The sequence below is a fragment of the Pezoporus occidentalis genome, unplaced genomic scaffold (genome assembly GCF_034315485.1).
Source record: "Pezoporus occidentalis ecotype Australia unplaced genomic scaffold, CSIRO_AGI_Poc_V1 ctg17, whole genome shotgun sequence".
In the NCBI taxonomy this organism is placed as follows: domain Eukaryota; kingdom Metazoa; phylum Chordata; class Aves; order Psittaciformes; family Psittacidae; genus Pezoporus; species Pezoporus occidentalis.
The window spans coordinates 1,552,935-1,572,974 of NW_026913531.1; the positions used below are offsets into that span (position 1 = coordinate 1,552,935).

The following is a 20,040-nucleotide window of genomic DNA, read 5'->3' on the forward strand; positions in this document are numbered from 1 at the left end:
CATGCTTCACCTATAAAGATTGGACCAGATGATCCTTAAGGTCCCGTCCAACCTGGTATTCTATGATTCTATGAAAAAAAAAAACTTGTATCTCTTGGTTTGACACTGATTATGTTCACTTTGTGATGTTAAAACTGAGCTCTGTAAAAGCAAAGTATTTCGGAGTCTGGCTAAACACAGAACACTGTGTGCCTTACTGAGCGGTGAGGACCTTGCACAGGTTGCCCAAAGAAGCCGTGGCTGCCCCATCCCTGGCAGTGTTCAAGGCCAGGTTGGACACAGGGGCTTGGAGCAACCTGCTCTAGTGGAAGGTGTCCCTGCCGGTGGCAGGGGTTGGAACTGGAGGAGCTTTAAGGTCTCTTCCAACCCAAAACAGTCTTATGATTGATTCTTACAGGCTCTTCCTGCGCACTATAGTGCACTCCTGAGCGCAGTGCACGCAGCCCCAGTCTGAAGATGTGTCCCTCTGCTTCACTTTACAGAAGCTATTTAAAGCAACCGACGCGCTTTTGCTCGGCGGGAGTTATCTTGCCCGGCGCTGAGGCAGCGGGACGCCGGAGGAAGCTCCCAGCAGAGCACGCGTGAGCCCGGTCTCGGGGGTAGGACGGGACAGCAGAGCCCCGAACACCGCCCGGCCGATCACCCGCTCTGAGGCGCCGCGAGCCCACAGCCACGCACAGACGTGCAAGCGCGGGGCGGCAGGCGGCCAGGGGCGGGGCGGGGCGGGAGAGCACTGCTAACCCAACCGCTCCCACCCCGGGCCGCCGCCACCTCTGCGGCGCCGGAAGCAGCCCCTCCCCGTGCGGAAGTGACGACGCGGGTCCGGCCCCTCGCTCCTTCCCTTCCCCCTCCCTCCCTCCCGGTGGCGGCTCGGCAGCCGGGCGCGGCTGGCGGCGGCCCGAGGCGCGGCCGGGCGGGATCATGGCGGACGGCGTGGACCACATCGATATCTACGCCGATGTGGGCGAGGAATTCAACCAGGTACGGGCGGGCGCGGTGCGGCCCGACTCGGTCCGGTCCGGCTCGGCTCGGCTCGGCTCCTCCCTGCCTTCCTTTTCCCTTTCCTCGCCCGCCTTCGCCGCCTGCAGGGCTCTCAGCGCGGGGGCCCGGTCGCTGCCGCCGCCATTGTTCGGCTGGCTCCGCCGCCGGGCTTTCCCGCCGCCGCCGGGTGCGCGGATCTGCGCAGAGACTGGGCGGGGTAGGGGCAGGCCGCGCCTCAGGCCCGGCCTGTGGGCGCTATCGGGGCCCTGCTTGGCGGAGGCCGCCGCTGAGAGGAGGCTGCTGGCGGGCAGGGCAAGGGAGGACGCGGTGCGCCGAGAGCGGGCGCCTTTCCCACCTTCCTCCTTTTCTTCCTCCCCGCCCTCTCAAGTGCCCTCGCAGGAGCGGCTCCACATCCCTTTCCCGGCCCGGGTCGGAGGAGGCCGCGGAAGAACGGGACCCTCCCGGGTGCGGTGGGGAGAGCAGCTCCTTCCCGGCAGCGGAGGGGAAGCACTGCCATTGTTCGCAGATGAATATAAAAGCCGCCGAGCGGGAGCAGTTTCTCGGCCGCTTTTTGCGGGGGAGGCAGAACTAGTGCAGCTTAATTCCGCGGCACAGGGAAACTCTCTTTTTCCTGGTTTTGCTTTCCTTTTTTTTTTTTTTTTCCCCTTTTATTCTCTCCTGGCCGTTAAAAAAGCCATGCAGCCCTTCTTTAGAGGACGAGCTTGGTGTTTTTATGAGGAAGTATGGGTGAAATAAACACAACTTCTCTGGTTTACAGGCAGTCCGTTTTCCTAGTTCTCTTTTTACGCCTCATCCTTTCCCAAAAGCCGTGTGCCAGCTTTCCTACCGAGCCCTAATGTTCGTATCGGTTTTGTGTGCTATCTGCCGTGTTTGTGACTCCTGTACTTCTCCAGGTTGTGTTGCCCCAGATTGCATTATTCCTGTCCTAGAACAGAAATAACCCAGAACAACTGCACTTTCATGCATTTACTGGTTTTACTGTGTGATGCTGTATGCCTGTCTACCCCTCAGAGAACTGGAAAACAGGGAATAGGTTATGGAAGTTACAGTTAACTTGGATAGAAACTTATAGCTATTTCGGGAAATTTTAATCCTTTAGATATTTATTGACGAAATAATTGAGAAGATTCAGTAATCTCGTAAAGGTATACTATAAAAGAATGCCATACCAGAGAGCAGGTGATGGAGAGGACTCACTTAGTTTGTCTGCAGGTGAAGGTGTCTCCCTTACAGTTGAAGACTAAATTTAAATAGGAGTGAACCTTAGGACAAATACCGTTTATCATAAAAGTACATCTCTTCAGATTCTTTAATAACTTGGTTTTGTTTTAATCAGTTGCAAGTAAAAACACTGATAACAAAGTTTTTCAGGGAAAAAATAAAACCCAAAACAAAACTAATTTGAATTTTTGGTAGTTTTTGTAGTGTTTGTGCAAATTCATGTGCGTAGAAGCCCTCGGAATAGGATTGTTCTATGCTGTAAGTATAGTGCAGACACTACCAGAACAAAAGTGATGGGATGATGCATTTTACTTGCATGGTCCTGGTCTACTCAGGTTGTGGTTAAAATTGATAGTCCCTATAGCCATGCTGCAAGGAGGGATGATGGTCCGGATGAAGACAGTCTTGTGGTGATTTGGCTTAGCATATTCCAGCAGACAGGAGATCAGTTATCTCTTTCTCGCTTTATTCACCCTAGTTGCTGTCCTGCTGGTGCTGCATTTCTGCAGTCTGCTTTCTCAGTTTGTGAACCTTGTAAAATGCAGGGCAACAAAGCAAAAAGAGGCTGGTGCCCATACCCCTCAGCTTGGCTTTGTATTTTGTTTGCCTTTTTCTTTTGCAAAAACCATTTGCTTTTTGTTCTTTTCCAAGTTAGTGGGGTTTTTTGTCTCTCTCTTGCTTTTTTTTTTCCCTTTTTTTTTTTTTTAACTTTGATGTTATCTCGGGAACTGCACAGTTGAAGTATTATTCCTTTAAAATAGAAAGTTTTACTGGAAACCATTGACAGCACTGTGTTTTCCCATTCCCTTCTGTCAAGTATGAATGAAGACTAGTTGTTACTGTCTACAGTATTACTACCTCTAACATCATTGTGATGGGTCCTCTAGAAGCTTCTATTTGTGAATTACTGTTTCTGAATTTGAAGCTGGCAGCTTCAACTGATAAGACGGAATGGTTCTGCGTATCTGTGGATGAGTGAAGGTGACAGTTGAGGAAATGCTGTAGGGAAAAAGTGATTTGCATTATTAATTTGTTTATGTAATGGACATTTTATGAAACACCGTATTTGTAAGGAAAATTTGCCTTATGTAAAGCAATAAGGTATTGTTTTTTGATTGTGTTATGGTACCACGCAAGTTAATTTGACTTAACAATATTTGTTGAAGTTGAACTATAGGAACCTTTTCCACTAGTTTTGCAAGTAGCACTGACTAAAAAATACACTAGGTATTTTTGTAGCTCTTCTGGGTACAATATAACTGTATTTATATCCAAGGAGGGATGAAACTTTTGTTTGCATCTGTAGTAAATGAGTCATTTAGGACTTGTGACTGAGGTTTTTTTGGTTGTTTTGTTCGGGGCCTCAAGGTACTCATCCTTGAGGCCCTTCTGGGATTGTGCTAATGCCTTTTTCCATGAGAAGGAAGGGAAGGATGTTCTGCTTGATTAGTGCTAAATGAACCACAGGTTATAAGGGTGAAATAAAGACCACAGAGCCATGATTTTACAAGCTGGCTAAGATGCATGAAAATTGAGAACTGTCTTGGGTTTTATTTAGTGTTGGTTGGAGTGACCTGACTGACTTGAAGTCGAATCCTTTTACGGAAAATGCATTTTTTCTTATTCTGTCTAGAGCTCATCAAAACTGTGTCTGTCAGTGTTGCCTCTCACTCTTTCATGAACTTATTGTTTGTCATAATCATATTTTTTGTCCTTAGGCTTACAGCTTTGCTCAACTTGGCTCTTACCAGTTGTACTTATTTTTTTTTTAAATTGTGCTTTCCTCTCCCTGCTCCCTCCCAAGTACTTGGTTGAGTAATTTTCCGTTTTGTTGTTCTAAGCTGTCTTCCACATCCAGTGGTCTATAATATGTATTTGAAGCCTTGTTTTGAGACAAGAGTCCCATCGGTCTAATACTTTCTGCATACGTTGCTTGTTACCTGTAAGAAATAGGTATTACGTGGCATATTTCACCTTGAGCATCTCCCTACATGTTATACATCTTGCGCTTCAGGAAGGAGATCTATGCTGCACGTGAGACCTGTATTATCTGCATAGAAATGGCTGAGGCTGGCATTCTTTTCATGGCAGAAGGCAGCAGTAAGGGGCACTTTAGCAAATATTAGGGGGTGGTTTTGTACACAAAATCCTAGACTATCAGTGCATGGTACTGAGATGATGAGTGCATGAGGCCACCTTGATTCTGACGCAAGGTTGCCTGCAACTTTGTCCAGCAAACTGGCTTACTTTCTGGCAGTCATGAAGGTGTGATTGTGCATTGTCAAGTTCCCTGCTGTGCCAGTCAGAGTTGTTAGGTGGTTTGGTTTTTGGGTTTTTTGGTTTTGTTTTTTTTTTTTTAGAACACCAACCCTGGACTTATTGTACATATTGCATATAAGTATAGAAAATCCTTCTGACCAAGCTGAGGAAATAAAACAATTTAAGGATCTCTTATTATAATGCTGTGGGGAAAGCGTTTGCTTTGTTTATACTATACTTGCAGTTGTGTTGTAGATGTGTCTAAACATGCCTGTAGTGTTCTGTTGATATTTAAATGCTAACAAATTAGAAATTAAGAGTTCTAACTTTATATTTTGTGACTGGATAATAAAAGCAATTTAGATAGAACAAGCAGCTAAGAGGCTAATTACTGGGAAACCTTTGTGGCGACAGAACCGTAGGAACATGTTAGTTACTCTCTTGACTTCTTGTCTGTAACAGAGAGGAAAGTATTTTTATTTTTGTGTAATAAATAACAAGCTAGCATTTAGTAGCCACATAAATCAGGCTAGTAAAACACGCCTTTGTATCAGCAAGAAGGGTGCCTTATGGAAGGGAGTGGACACATCGTAGTATAATGCATTTCTACTCAGAAAGGCAGAGCTGTCCTGATTGTAAAAACCATAAGCTGGCAGACCTATGTGTTATAAAACGTATGTGCAATACCTTACTACGTATGTATATGGTCATTTCTGTTGACCTACTCAGAGGGGCAAGGGGAAGAGATAACCTTTTCATGTTTACAAATACCAAACTACAAAGGAAACTTGAAACCATCTCTTAGCTTTGTTCTGATGCAAACAGCACTATTACCTACATTTAATTTATACTTTTGACTGCTTGTGAATTTTCAGTTACTCTGTTTGACAAGGGAGTGTGTGCCAGTTGTAGAGCTGAGAGCATGTGGGTCTGTAGAGTAAATGTGAATATTGTGGTCTAACAGACTTGTCCACCGTGGTGGATGTTTCTGCCACAGGCAGTGTGCTATTTTAGAAACATCAAACAACTGCTGTTCTGTTAAGGTTCCAGTTTGTGTGCTCAGACAGCTGATCAAGACCAGGAAGAATTTTGCCTATCTCTTTTAACTTATTTTTCAGGACCTGCACTTACTTTTTTAAAGTGAGGATGTTAACATGTATTTAGAGTTTTTGAGCACAAACATTGTAACTTGAATGAAAAAAGTGCTAAGGGAGAAGCTGGATAATTAGCTTTTTTGAGTGTTCCCCCCCCCGAAAAAATAGTAAAGAAAAATTACATTTTTAAATTTAAAAAAATACATCACTGGATTTTGTCTTTCTGAAGGTGTAATTTAGAGTTTAACTCTTACATTGAACAGAGCTATACAGAAAAAGCAGGTCTCAGATGTATATGCAGTTAAAAGAAATTTTATTGCTGGGATAAAGCTGTTTTCAAAACAGCCTTTGTGAAGGGAGTGACCAGCTCTCTGCAGGAGAGGCGTCTGGCTGCTAAGTTCCAAAAATAAGTAATACTTTCAGTTTGTCCCTTCTGGACATGACTGTGGTGTTATGTGTTTATATTGCTTTTATATTTGAATGTTGCAAACCACTGTAAACAGTAATTAAGCCAATACTGAGGAAGGGCTGCGTAACTGCAAGTGTAACAGCTAGTTTGACATAAATCTTTGAGAGCGTATCTTTTAAGTACCCTTTTCATTCAGACAGTCATACGTGGTAGCACAGAATGTGGAATTTCAGTCTTGATTTTCCTAGAGCAAATGATCGAGTATTTTAGGCGGTGGTCTAGTTGAAACGTGGGCTCTGGAAATGCATTGCTGGGGGCCAGAATAATGATGCTAACTTAGTTTTTTAGCATGTTTATCTGCAAGATTGTGAATGACTATAATTGAGCAGAAATAATGTCTCCTCATGCTTGATGATTTTCTCTTAACTGAGGAAGTTGGAAGAGGTCAAAACCAATTTATGGTACAGGCAAAGCATTTGTCAAAATAGCTGAGACCAGAGAAGTAACACTTCCTGTATTCTTTCTCTTGTTCTTCTAAAACTAGGAAAGAAGGGTGTGCGTAGGTAAATTTCCATGGTACGGGTATGAAAGAGAAAGGATTGTTGACTCTTCTGTAACAGCCATTGAGGCACCACCTCTTCCCTCTACACTTGCTGACTCATCATTCTTAATCATCTAACCACACACCTTGTTGATAGACTTGTAGCCAAAATGGAGTTCAGTCAGTTACCAAAGCAGCACAATTTAAGAAGAGATTATGGGGAACAACGTTGGGTTTTCTGTTGTCATTTTTTATTTTAAATTAAGTCATTGATGCTATCAGGCACTTCATGCCCACCAAAAATTGTACGCAGACTGTGCTGCCCTAATAATTCTTTCCGTCCTTTGATGGTGACCAGAAAGCTGATGTGATAGAAAGTTGGTATGATTCAGAGGAGTTTCTTGCCCTAGGGAAGTGCTGCAGAGCAGTGGACTGCTGCCTGCTCCGGTATTTTGGCAATGCTGACCTCAGCCTTCTCAGGGAGATAGGTTAGTGTGCATCTGCTGAAAGACTAGTGACTGCCTGTTTGGAGCTGTCTACCAAGACTATAAATCCTACTTCCCTGAAGTCATCACCCATACACACAGATGACTAGAATTGCTGCACTTTTAGCAGAGGGTTTCCTTAATTGTTTTGTGATCTCATCCTTAATCTTGCTGTAAGATGTCATGTTTAGGCCTGTCCCAGGCAGTATTTTGAGCCTACTCTCATTAGATGTGATGATAGGAGGAATCAAACTGAGATAGAGAACTGGGCAGACTAGGTGAAAACAAGAAGCCCTTATTTAATTTAATGATGATAAACTTGAGAGAGATACTTTCTGTTGAGGTTTAGAGTGTATTGGGACAGTACAGTTTACTGTAAATCAAATCTGCTTGATTGACAATCCCAAAATTTAGCTAATCTGTTTTTTTTGTTTGTTTATTTTAGTGATACTCTGCCTGTATGAGTAGCAGTGGTAATGTTTTCATGTTTAAGAAAGCTGATCATCTGATGATGGTTGTGGCTATTTGAGGTTTTTAACCAGGATTGCTAGCTTTGCAGCCTGTTTTTCATGGAATCAAACTTGATTTACTCTAGTCACCGTATTTGGTACCTTGAAATATTTAGGATGCTTGTGTGGATGTCTAGATACAGATTCACAAGGTAGCAGGTGCTGCCATATCTCTGGTATCAGGACCTGTTGAGGTGGTTGCTGTTCTGGATCAGGGTGGAAGAATCCAGGAACCCTCTGCAGGCTTTTGAAATCCAGATTTTGCATGTTGCAAAGCAACCTGTAAAAGTAAATATAAAAGCTGAAGGTTAACTTTAAACACTGTAAGACTCTCCTAAGCTTTGTCGGACCGTTCTTGTTCACCAAGGCGTTATTGCCTTCCTGTCGCAGGCGTTTAGATGGTGCTACTCCCTCTCACAGATTGAGTTGTTTGGTAGAACAAGTGGTTGCTAGCATAGTAAAAAAGGATAGCAGCATCCCATTGTGGAATTGAACACCATTGAATATGATGAGAAGCCATACATAAGATGAAAAATGGCAAATATCAAAGTTATTTTAAAATAGTTTCTTAATGCAAATATACAACACCCAGCTTCATTTATATTTGAAATTGACCCCACTGATTAAGGTTACATTGTGTTTTTAAAAAAGGTTTTTGTATGTTTTTGTGAAGGAGAGTATTATTGTTTACAGTCAACATGTTTTGTCCTCTAAATTGTGATGGCAGTACAGCTGTGTCTGCAATAAAAGTAATACGGCTTGGTAGTAGCACATCAGCAAACTGATGCAGCTGGGGCTCAGGCCCCTCCATCTACCTGAGGGAGAAGGGAGCGATTTACTCTGAAACATCACGATGTTTTTCCGAACTAAAATATCCCAGAGGCAGCTGTAATGCTGTAAAATAGTCCCCCTGGAGCCCATGAGTAAGTAAATGATTAATAAACACAAACCCTTGGGTTTATTAAATTCAATGAAACAGAATTCTGCCCTTGTCTGCCTCTGTGTGAATGAGGAGATAAAGATCAAGTTAGGAATGCAGTAGAAGTCTGAAAGGTAGAATGTTGTGTTTGTCAGTAGGGCTCCTCTAGAAGCATGGTCTGTTCACTACCAAATGTTTTGATGGAAAAAATTTGCTTGAAAGTAGATGTTAGCCTCTCATTTTGCATGTTGCTCGCTGTCCTGGTTTGGGCTGCCATAGTTAATTTCTTCCCGGTAACTAGTACAGTGCTCTGTTCTGGCTGTATCTGAGAATAGTGCTGATAACACCAATGTTTTGTTGTTGCTAAGTGGCAACTTACGTTACTCTGATAAAGGACTTTTCAGTCTCATCCTCTGCCAGTGAGGAAGGGCACAAGAAGCCAGAGGGAGAAGAGCCAGGACACCTGACCCAAACTAGCCAAAGGGGCATTCCATACCACAGCACATCATGCCCAGTACATAAACTGGGGAAAGTTACCCAGGAGGGACTGATCGCTGCTCAGGGAAGGGCTGGACATCAGTCAGCAGTTGGTGAACAATTATATTGTACATAACTTTTGTTTACTGGGTTTTATTGCTCTTTTTTTGTTATCTTCCTTTCAATTATTATAATTATCATCATCATTATTATTGTGTTTTATTTCAGTTATTAAACTGTTCTTATCTCAACCCACAAGTTTTATCTTTTCCTGATTCTCCTCCCCATCCCTTCAGGGTACGGAGAGTGAGCATGTGGCTGTGTGGTACTTAGTTGCTTACTGGGAATAACCATGAGAGTCCTTCTTGATGCCCAGCTTGGGACAGTGAAGAGTTGAGATAATGACAGATCTGATCAGAGCTTGCTAAAACAATTCGTTACAAGCATTCAATGTATTGGTTTATTAGTTGCTGGTCACAATGTTGATTTATTTGCTCTCAAAGTAGTTGTGCTTGTTCTCAGAGTTGTGTTCTGTAGCACTTTACTTGCTGTATATTCCCTATTTTGCTGTGTATCACCTCTGGGGTCTGGGCTGAGGTTATAATTTTGTGGTACTTTGGAACACTGGCTTACAATATGATAGAATTACTGGTTGTGAAGCTAATCTGGTATTTGTACTCAGCACTGCCATTACCTCTGTACTTCAGAAGCCATCTGTTAGAAACTATTAATAATGACACCTGTAAACTTTTCTCCTTGGAGAGCCAACCTATGAGGAGACATCTTTCCCTTCTTCTCCATTCTGATTACAACAGCATTTGGGAATTCTGAAAATGTTGAATATCCTTGGGGTGTTGAAACCAGAATGGTCCTACTGAAAGTAGGGGGTAGGAGAGCCAAGCCGTTGGGAATCACTTCCTAGGGAAGGAGCATTGATAAGGTGATTGGAAAAGAGACACAAGTCCTCATACTCTGGAGGTGACTCCTGTCAAGTGTGAAGGAAAGGTATCCCTGTAAGGAAGATGTTATAAGTCACCAAGGCAAGTGGGCCACCACAGAGAGAGGTATCTGGTACCTATGGGAATTAGCTGTGTTACATATGATTTATTATGACCTGACACAGTCACCTATCACTCCAGATGAACTCCAGTGCATGCAGCCTTTGTGGTGGAAGTTTGTAGAGAGTGTGTTGGGGTCCAACAGCTGAATGTATTGGAGACCAAAGTCAGCCTGACTGGGAATGAGTGAGAAAAGCACCCCATTGTGAGTGGCCCAGAGGCTCTGTGCATCCTTGGCATAGAGGATATTTTGAGGACATAAAAGGGTACTGGTGGGCTTTCACTATACCTGCCTTGGAGATGGAACTAAATAAGCAGCTGTCCACCTTGCCTGGTCTCTCAGAGGACCCTTCTGTTCCGGGGTTGCTGAGGGTTGAAAAACAGCATGTGACGATTGATACCACAGCAGTGCACTGGTGGCAATATCGCACCAACAGAGGCTCCCTGATTCCCATCCATAAGTTGATTTGTCAGCTGGAGAGCCATGGAGTGGTCAGTGGGATCTGCTCACCCTTTAATAGCCCCATAGAGAATGCGCATTCCAAAGTACAGTTTTACAGTAAGCCATTTCTGTCAAGTGACCCGAAAGAAGGATTTCAGATGGGGCCCTGAGTACCAACAAGCCTTTGAACAAATTAAATGGGAGATAATTCATGCAGTAGCCTTTGAGCCAGTCTGGGCCAGGCAAGATGTGAAAAGTGTGCTTTACACCGCAGCTGGGGAGAACGGTCCTACCTGGAACCTTTGGCAGAAAGCTCCAGGGGAGACTCGAGGTCAACCCCTCAGCTTTTGGAGTCGGGGATACAGAGGATCTGAGGCCAGCTATACCCCAACTGAGAAAGAGATACTGGCGGCCTATGAAAGGGTTTGAGCTGCTTTGGAAGTGATTGGCACTGAAGCACAGCTTTTACTGGCACCCCAGTTGCCCATGCTGGACTGGATGTTTAAAGGCAGGGTCTCCTCTACACATCATGCAACTGATGCTACATGGAGTAAGTGGGCTGCACTAATTACACAATGAGCTCAAATAGGAAATCCCAATTGTCCAGGCATTCTAGAAGTCATCACAGACTGGCCAGAGGACAAAGATTTTTGAATGTCACCAGAGGAGAAGGTGATGTGTGCTGAAGAGGTTCTACTGTATAATAAACAGAAAGTGAAAAGCAATATGCCTTGTTTACTGATGGGTCCTGCTGTACTGTAGGAAAACATTGGAGATGGAAGGCAGCTGTGTGTTCTCAACAAGACACAGAAGCTACTGAAGGAGGCAAGTCAAGTCAGTTTGCTGAGGTGAAGGACATCCAGCTGGCCTTGGACTTTGCTGAACGAGGAAAGAGGGCAGTACTTTATACTGACAGTATAAATAGTGGTGGCAAATGCCCTGCAGGTGTGGCTGCAGCAATGGAAGCAGAGCTACTGGGCTGCTGCATTGTGGCAAGATATTGCTGCCCGGGTGCAGAACCTGGTGGTGAAGGTACACCATGTAGATTTTCATGTAACCAAGAGTCAGGCCACTGAGGAACATTAAAACAATCAACAGGTGGATCAGGCTGCTAAGACTGAGGTGGCTCAAATTGATTTAGATTGGCAGCATAATGGTGAATCATTTTTGGCCTGGTGGGCCCATGAAACTTCAAGCCACAGATGCCACATTAGGTGGCCTTGTGATCGAGGGGTGAACTTAACAATGGACACTATTGCCCAGGTTATTCATGAATGTGAAACTTGCAGCAATTAAGCAAGCCAAGCAGTTAAAACCTCTTTGGTATGGACGACGATGGCTGAAGCACAGATATGGGAAGGCCTGCCAGATTGACTGTATCACAATCCCACCAACCTACCAAGGCAAGTGCCATGTGCTTACCATGGTGGAAGCAACCACCAGACGGCTGGAAACATATGCTGTGCCCCACGCCACTGCCTGGAACACTATCCTGGGCCTTGAGAAACGAGTCTTAGGGGTTACATGGTACCCCAGAAAGAACTGAGTCAGACAGCAGGACTTGTATCAGAAACAACCTCATTGACTTGGGCCAAAGAGCATGGCACTGAGTGGGTATCATGCACCAGCCTCTGGGAAAAAGAATGATACAAAGGACTGTTAAAAACTACAGTGAGAGTAGTGGGTGGTGGGACCTTTAAACATTGGAATACACATTTAGCAAAAGCTACCTGATTAGTCGACACTAGAGGATCTGCCGATTGGCCTGGTCTGGCATAGTTAAAACTTTCATATAGTATAGAAGGGGACAAAGTTCCTGTAGCACATATATAAAATACGCTAGGGAAAACAGTCTGGGTTGTTCCTGACTTAGGCAGAGGCAAACCGGCCTGTGGCATTGCTTTTGCTCAAGGACCTGGGCGCACTTGATGAGTAATGCGGGAGGATGGGAAGTCCAAGGACTGCCTCAAGCAGACTTGATTTTGTTTGAGAATAGCCAGTTAATTAAATTGCATGATGTTAATTGCTCTATATCATGTATGAATGATGTTAATAGCACTGTATATCATCACTTCTGTGATGACTCTATGCCATATCAATGGTATTAGAATAAAAATCACCCAGATTAATAAAGAATGAACTGTGATACCAGACATGGGCAGTGGTGGTAGAACCAGAACTGGCTTCAGCATGCAGCAGTACACCACCACACAACATCTTTCATGACCTGAAAGACTGCACTGGTGGATCCCAAAGCCATGGACTAAATGAATGCAACAGACATTTTATAGGGATGCCCCATTGACTAGGGGACTGATACCTGTGTGTACCTATCAAAAGACATGAACAGTGATGGTGGTTAACTGGGATGCATTGGAAAGTGTGGGGCCTGGGCATGACACAAATGAGAGAGACAGAGAGGGATGGATACTGTCTTGGTTTTGGCTGGGACAGAGTTAATTTTCTTCCTAGTAGCTGGTACAGTGCTGTGTTTTGGTTTTACTCCAAGAATAATGGATTTCTGTTTATATTACAAGGGCTGAGGTACTGTAATGCAAAACAGTGGACAGAAGTACTTTTAAGGTTTTGGTGATTTTGGATTTTTTCCTCCTGTCAGTTTAGAATATGATAGTAGTCATGAGAATTTTATATACTTTAATGTGAATGAAACCAGGGATTAGACTTTCAGCAGGGATGTTACGTAGGTATTGGATCAGGCTTACCCTGTCTGTGGAACGTGGCAGCTATCACAGCATTTTGTTTCATGCAAGTTTCAAGAGGTTTAATGTTAAATATAATTAGAGTGTCTTTTTGTGTTTTAGGAAGCTGAATATGGTGGCCATGATCAAATTGATCTGTATGATGATGTAATTTCTCCATCTGCAAATAATGGAGATGCTCCAGAAGATCGTGATTACATGGATTCTCTCCCACCATCTGTTGGGGATGATGTAGGTAAAGGAGCTGCACCAAATGTTGTCTATACATATACTGGAAAGAGAATTGCCTTGTACATTGGAAATCTTACTTGGGTAAGTAGCTTACTACTACTTACATGTAGCCAGGAATTTTTAAATTATGGACATAATTCTTTGTAAATATTTTTGGCTTTAAAATTGGTTTATATGCAATGCTGAGCATACAGCAAAGCAGGTAGGCAAAAGGAAAAACACAAGAAAATCCCCTGAAGTGCAGTGAGTCTGACTGGAGCTGTCTTGATGTCTCAAAATCAAGGAAACCTTCAGTAAATACAAAATTTAAAGTTTCCGCTTATGTTTTAAGTGTTAACAAAGGGTTATTTGTGCTGCTGTCTTCTTAAGGTTTTCAGAAAACTGAATGGAAGAGGAATAAAACTTAAACTGTGAAATACTTTACGCCTGCAGATACTTTAAGGCTACTGAACAAACCCAAATTACAGTAAACTCTTCCTGTAGGTTTTAGTTTAAAAAGGAGCTGGAAGGTTCTCTGGGATTTTCTTGAAATTACTTTCCATATTTTCCCAGGGCCACTTTCCACTTCCCTTTTTTCCAGGCAGTGACTCTTGCAACAAAACTGTTTTCAGGTATTTGCCTTGAGGCTTCTTTCTCCTAGGAGTTGCAGATGTGGGATAACTCACTGAACAGCAGTTGCCCTTGAAACACTTAATTTTGCTAGCACTGAAGTATTTTAAACTCAATTGCAGTTAAGCAGACAAAGGGCAAGAGCTGGTCAGTAGCTGAATTAAGGGAAGTTGATATCCAGTTCTTCCAGATCCATACTTGCAAAATTCTAATTCAAGATTCTGATTAATTTCTTACTGGTGCTAGACTTGAAAAAGAATAGTTTATGGGTGCTGAGGTGTTTGGGTTTTTTTATTAATCATTGCAGGATCTTAGTTTCAGGAACTAATAGGTAAGTAAAGCAGCTATTGACTTAATAGTTGTACTATTCTGAAATGAATGGCATCTGTAAAAAGCACATGAATTAGCTGAACTCACCCAAGTGAAGTGTCATGGTTTGTAAAGCAGGTTGGCCAGTATTCAGCAGTTTGTGCCCATTATTCATTATTTGGCTTCACAAATGAAGTTAGCCACAAAGTGCATTTGCCTACTTTAGTGTTGCTGTCATGTTTTTTGTTTGCATTTAGCTCTAAACAGATTTAATTTGTTGAGTGTTTAAAGGAAGCCTTGATTTGGGTGAGGTCACATAAGTAGCTCAGAATCTTTAAAGCCTACTTTGCGCTTCCCATTTGAAATTTAAAGAAGTGTTAGGAGTTACTGAAGTAGGAAAAAACAGTAAGTGTTAGTGTCATTGTGTGTCTTTGGATGAGTGAAATTGTTAAATGTTACATAGTTATTAACAGGAAGTTACAGCAAGTAGGTTTGGTTAAGTGGAAGCAGTTGTTTCTTAGGTTTGGTTAAGTGGAAGCAGTTGTTTCTAAGTGTAGTTTTTGTCTAGTTTGCCACCTTTTGTCTGTAAGTCCTGCTGATTTTGTGCACATAATATGTAGTTCTCTAAACTCTCGTTAGTCAAAGCTCTCATAAAGAGCACCTGGTTAATATGGTGTTTTAAATTGACATTTGTGTGGAAATAATAGAATCGGGGAGGAAAAATGGATTGGGTGTGGAAAAACTAAGTTATTGGAATAGTCCAGTTTAAGACTTATATTCTCAGAAAAGTCACTTGAATCCAAATCCATTTTTTTGGGGCATACTGTAATTGGTGTACTATGTGGAGGGAATCATACAGTATACCATATGGGCAAGTGTGTATATCTTTTAGATTAATTTTCTGAGAATTGTAATATACAAATGACTGCTTGCCAAAAGTCAGAAAACTTTGACAGCTTGAATAAAGTATTCCTCTTGACCAACTTCACACACCCCGAAGAATCCATGGAGAACTTAGCTCTCATTTTCCTGGTGTTTTAGGTAAGCTTTTATAACTGAATATTAAAAATCTTTTTCAGTGGACAACAGATGAAGACCTGACTGAAGCCGTTCATTCACTAGGGGTGAATGATATTTTGGAGATAAAATTTTTTGAAAACCGTGCTAATGGCCAGTCTAAAGGGTAAGAACTCCTCATTTGTTTGTTCTGCAAATGGCCTGAAGTTTGGGAGGGTAGAAAGGGGGAAAAGAGTTTTCAGTTTTCATAACCATCAGTAAGGGAACTGATAATCTTTATTGATGTGCAACAATGAATGTGTATATTATTTTGTACTCATGACTTAAGTGTCAGGCATAAATTTTTATGATGGCATTGTGTGTCTCATTAGTTTGTGAGTTGTGTCTTTTTGGCTCTCTTCATTAAGACTGTTCCTAGATTTCAGTTTGTGTGATGGTGAGGTGATACTTCCCCCAGCTGCCATTATTAAATCTTTTTTTACATCCTTATTTTCCATTAACTGTTGAAAGTGAGTCCTTGAGCCCATTTTTTCACTGACAACCTAGTCTTTGCATAAATATGCCTTTCTCTCTCCTCAGCAGTAATGAGAACATGCTAAATGCTTAATAATATGGTCATATGAGTTCATATATAGTGATACCCCACAAAAAAGCTGCCTTTGTGATGTATTTTGATGCACCTTGTACTTTTGGTAGTTCTTATGTCCTAGAATGAGTTATTTCATTTGTTCTGAAAACTGGACTACAGCCTACGGGACAATTTTGTATCTAGTTTTCAAGTATTTTTTTGTTTACTGTGTGTAACCTTTTTTATGAGGCCTCAAGATATCCAGGAAATGGAAAAATTGTGGTGTTAACTTCTTGTTTTTTCTCTCCCTTTCAGGTTTGCCCTTGTGGGTGTGGGATCGGAAGCATCCTCCAAAAAGTTGATGGATTTGTTGCCTAAAAGAGAATTGCATGGGCAGAATCCTGTTGTAACTCCATGTAATAAACAATTTCTGAGTCAGTTTGAAATGCAGTCAAGGAAAAGTAAGCCTTTCTTATGTGTTGCCTTGAAAAAGCTGTTTATTCCACAAGTAGCATGGCAGTTTCTCCATTTGGCTTGTGATAATTTCTACAGTTTAAAATAGCTATAAAATGTTTACAGTCCAGGTGAATGAGGTTGCATCTTTGCTTAAAGATGATCCCCTGAAATAAAAGTGAATTTAAAAAACCAAACAAAAACCCTAAACCAAACCACCCAACCAAACAAAAAGCCAAAACAAAACACTACACTGAAGAGCTGATAATACACTGATAGCACTCTCCGACAGAAGGTTGCAGGTTTGCCAAACTCTTGTCTTAAGAGTTGGAGAAGCTTTCTCAATTTCTTGTGGATGTAATCTTAAAAAACAACCAAAAAAGCACAGAAGCATTTAGAGATTTAACATTTGTGGACAAACTGGACTAAATTCTGATGTCTGGACAAGCGGTGCTTATGACAGAATGGAGAAAGGGGATTCTGTGTTGTGCTCTCCTCCAGCACCTTGTCTTGTGGCTCCCAGCCCTAATTGTTTGTGGCCTTGGGTTATGTTAGAGGAAGTAATGACAGTATCCCCAGGTGCCATTTCATTAGTATGGGGCATAGTGGATCACTGCCATATTTTGGCAAAGCACTTATTCCTCCCCAAATGCTTTGGGTTTGGGTACCAAGGAAGAAGTTGGTGCTCCTAAGGTCACGCTTTATCGTTGCATAAAACTTTAGGTCAAATGTTGAAAAGCTTTCACCTATTTTGATTTACGTAGTTACACTTCTGCCTTTCCATTGCAGCCACACAGTCTGGTCAGATGTCTGGGGAAGGTAAAGCTGGTCCCCCAGGAGGAAGCTCGCGTGCAGCATTTCCACCTAGTAACAGAGGGCGAGGCCGTTTTCCGGGTGCCATTCCAGGTGGAGACAGATTCCCTGGACCAGCAGGGCCAGGAGGGCCCCCACCACCTTTCCCAGGTAAAATAATTCATATGTAGAGTTTGTTTCATTTGTGTTTTCTTGTATTAGTGTGGCATACTTGGGAAATTAAAAAGATCAAGAGAGTTCAGTAGTGTGTTGTAATCAGTGATCAGAGCTGGACTGTAGGATTTGACAATATTTCTTTGTTGAAATTCAAACAAGTCTTATTTCCTAAATTTGATAGCAATATAATAACATTTTCTAGAAACTGTCTTTATAATGTGTCAATATATATACTTTTAAACTATGAAAAAAGCAGATCGATCCTGTTGGCAAGTAGACTTGCTATTAGCTCAGTGTAGTGCAGATTTGCTACCTGGGGTGAGTATGCCTGTGTTGCAGTGTAAAGTGAATTTTCCTTACTGCATTACAAGTTTGCACGCCATCAGAAATTCAGCTTTGATTCGTGCCCAGTGACAGGTTAGTTGGCACTTTGAATACAACAAATTTGGAGAGGAAGTGTTCATGTTTAGTCAGGTATCTGATATGGCAGACCAGTCAGGCTTGTGTTGCAGTGAACTTCTTATGTCAGCTTAAGTATTTTTAATAAGTGTCATTCAGTAGTAGATTGCTTACTAACAATTGAAAAACCACTAATGAAGACCTGAAAGTAGGTTTGAGTACTGCATTTACCTTATCTTCTCCAAAATAGCTTTTCCCAAATTTTTAATATATGTTGTATCTTATGCCCCGTATAAAAGACTAGCTGCAGGTGTAAGTAGGAGGCAGTGCTTTCTCCTTTTTGTAAGATTTTGGGGGTGTTGCTAACAATAGCAGGTGATTATGTGACTGGAGAGGTGAGTTGTCAGTTTTCAAGTTAATGTTGTTCTCTTCAGATACTGACAGTCAAGCAGCTGTTAAAAATTTTCTAAGCTGCTGGACCCAAAGTGGGACTGTGCATGTCTTGTGTGAGCTGCAGATTGTTTAGTGAGGGGTGTTTCTGGTGGTTTTTTTTGTTTAAGAATTAAAAAAAAGGCCAGAACTTTAATTATTTCATCAAGTCTTTATTTGTATTTATTAACTCTATTTCTCTTTTTTTTTTTTCCTTTTATTTTAGCTGGACAAACTCCCCCACGTCCACCTCTAGGTCCTCCTGGCCCACCAGGCCCCCCAGGCCCCCCACCTCCTGGTCAGGTTCTCCCACCTCCATTAGCTGGACCTCCTAATCGTGGTGACCGTCCACCACCACCAGTTCTGTTTCCAGGACAGCCTTTTGGTCAGCCTCCACTTGGGCCACTTCCTCCAGGCCCTCCACCACCAGTTCCAGGCTATGGGCCACCACCAGGTCCGCCACCACCTCAGCAGGGTCCACCTCCACCTCCGGGTCCATTTCCCCCTCGTCCACCTGGCCCTCTTGGGCCACCCCTGACTCTTGCTCCTCCTCCTCATCTCCCTGGGCCACCTCCAGGTGCTCCACCACCCGCACCACATGTGAATCCAGCTTTCTTCCCCCCACCTGCCAATAGTGGCATACCTACTTCAGACAGCCGTGGCCCACCTCCAACAGATCCATATGGTCGACCTCCACCATATGACAGAGGTGACTATGGGCCACCTGGAAGGTGAGTGCTTTCAGTGTAATGCGCTTGATAGCAGATTTTATTCCTCTTGTAGGAAGCACTTTAGCTTTTAATGCAGATACTAGAAATAATGAAAAATATGTCTGGAAAGGATCCAGACAGTCTTCTGATTCGCCCTTTTTCACTGAAATATCTCTCACACATTTGTAGTAGTAAGAAAATTTTGAAATGCAGCATCAGTAATCACTTCACTTCTCAGCTCTGAACTGTTTGTTTTCACTGTTGTATTTGGCAGCGTAATCATTCCATGTGTTCTACATGCAAACTTATATCGCTTCTTACGCAGCAGCTTCTGGCTGTGCTTGTCTTAAATTTCTGACTTGCATCTTTATCATCATGCTTTGCAGGCTGTCTGTTTAGAATGCTCTGGAGTTCTCCTTTTTGATTATGTGTGTATGTTGAGTACAGTGCCATACCAAACTCATACCATTCCCATCTTTCATCAGCTCTGCTTGCCCCTTTTTTATTTCAGGCTTCAATTCCAAGTTAAACTTTGTCTCAAAATCCAGGTGTGAATTCACAGCAAGACTTTTATTTTCCTGTCAGGATGCTTCTGCTTATTTGGTGCAATCATGCTGTGTTTGTAGCTGTGGCTGTTCCTATGGTTAATCTTGTCTGGGATGGAGTTCTTGAGTCTGTCTTGACTTGACTTGTCAAGTTTTTTACATCTTGTTGAAACATTTTTTTCATCTGTCCTTTTAAACATCTCTGCCTTGCTGCTGTTTCTTGATTTTCACCATATTTGTATTTGTCACGGAAAATTTCGGGATAAATTGTAAGAAAGACACGTTTTTGCAAAGTTACATTTGGGTTTTTGAGGTGTGATTATACTGCTAGCATGAGAGACTTCTCTTGCTTAAAATGTTTTCTGCAAAGACACTTTGTTTTGATTCTTCTTTTATGACAAAGTTTTAAAACCCCCATGAATCTGTGCATCCAATGTTCAAACAGACTACAGAAAATCGAGCATTTGGCTTAATTGCCTGAAATATTAAAAAATGTGGTGTTGATTGTTTTTTGATGGACAGAAATCAAGGTTGTCTACAGTTTGTAGAATGTCTGGGGAGGGAAGGAGTGGGAATAGGACAGTATAATTTACTGTCCAGTATTTTTCATTAATAATGTTAAAACTATAATCCATAACTATTTAAATTGTCATTAATTATATATC

General features: G+C 42.3%; 1 protein-coding gene across 5 annotated transcripts in view; it reads left to right on the forward strand.

Annotated features, from left to right (window-relative positions):
- The first annotated feature begins 805 nt into the window (after positions 1-805).
- Positions 806-20,040, forward strand: part of CPSF6 (cleavage and polyadenylation specific factor 6) — a 34,426-nt gene continuing 15,191 nt past the window's right edge. For 2 of the 5 annotated variants that reach the window (XM_062613702.1, XM_062613703.1), the window contains exons 1-6: positions 811-981; positions 13,239-13,448; positions 15,365-15,468; positions 16,186-16,331; positions 17,113-17,286; positions 18,347-18,851. In XM_062613702.1, coding sequence (XP_062469686.1) covers positions 922-981; positions 13,239-13,448; positions 15,365-15,468; positions 16,186-16,331; positions 17,113-17,286; positions 18,347-18,851 — 1,199 coding nt within the window. In that variant the 5' untranslated portion in view covers positions 811-921. Of the gene's footprint in view, positions 982-13,238; positions 13,449-15,364; positions 15,469-16,185; positions 16,332-17,112; positions 17,287-18,346; positions 18,852-20,040 lie in introns of all 5 variants that reach the window. The other 3 variants (XM_062613701.1, XM_062613700.1, XM_062613704.1) reach the window with 3 other exon arrangements.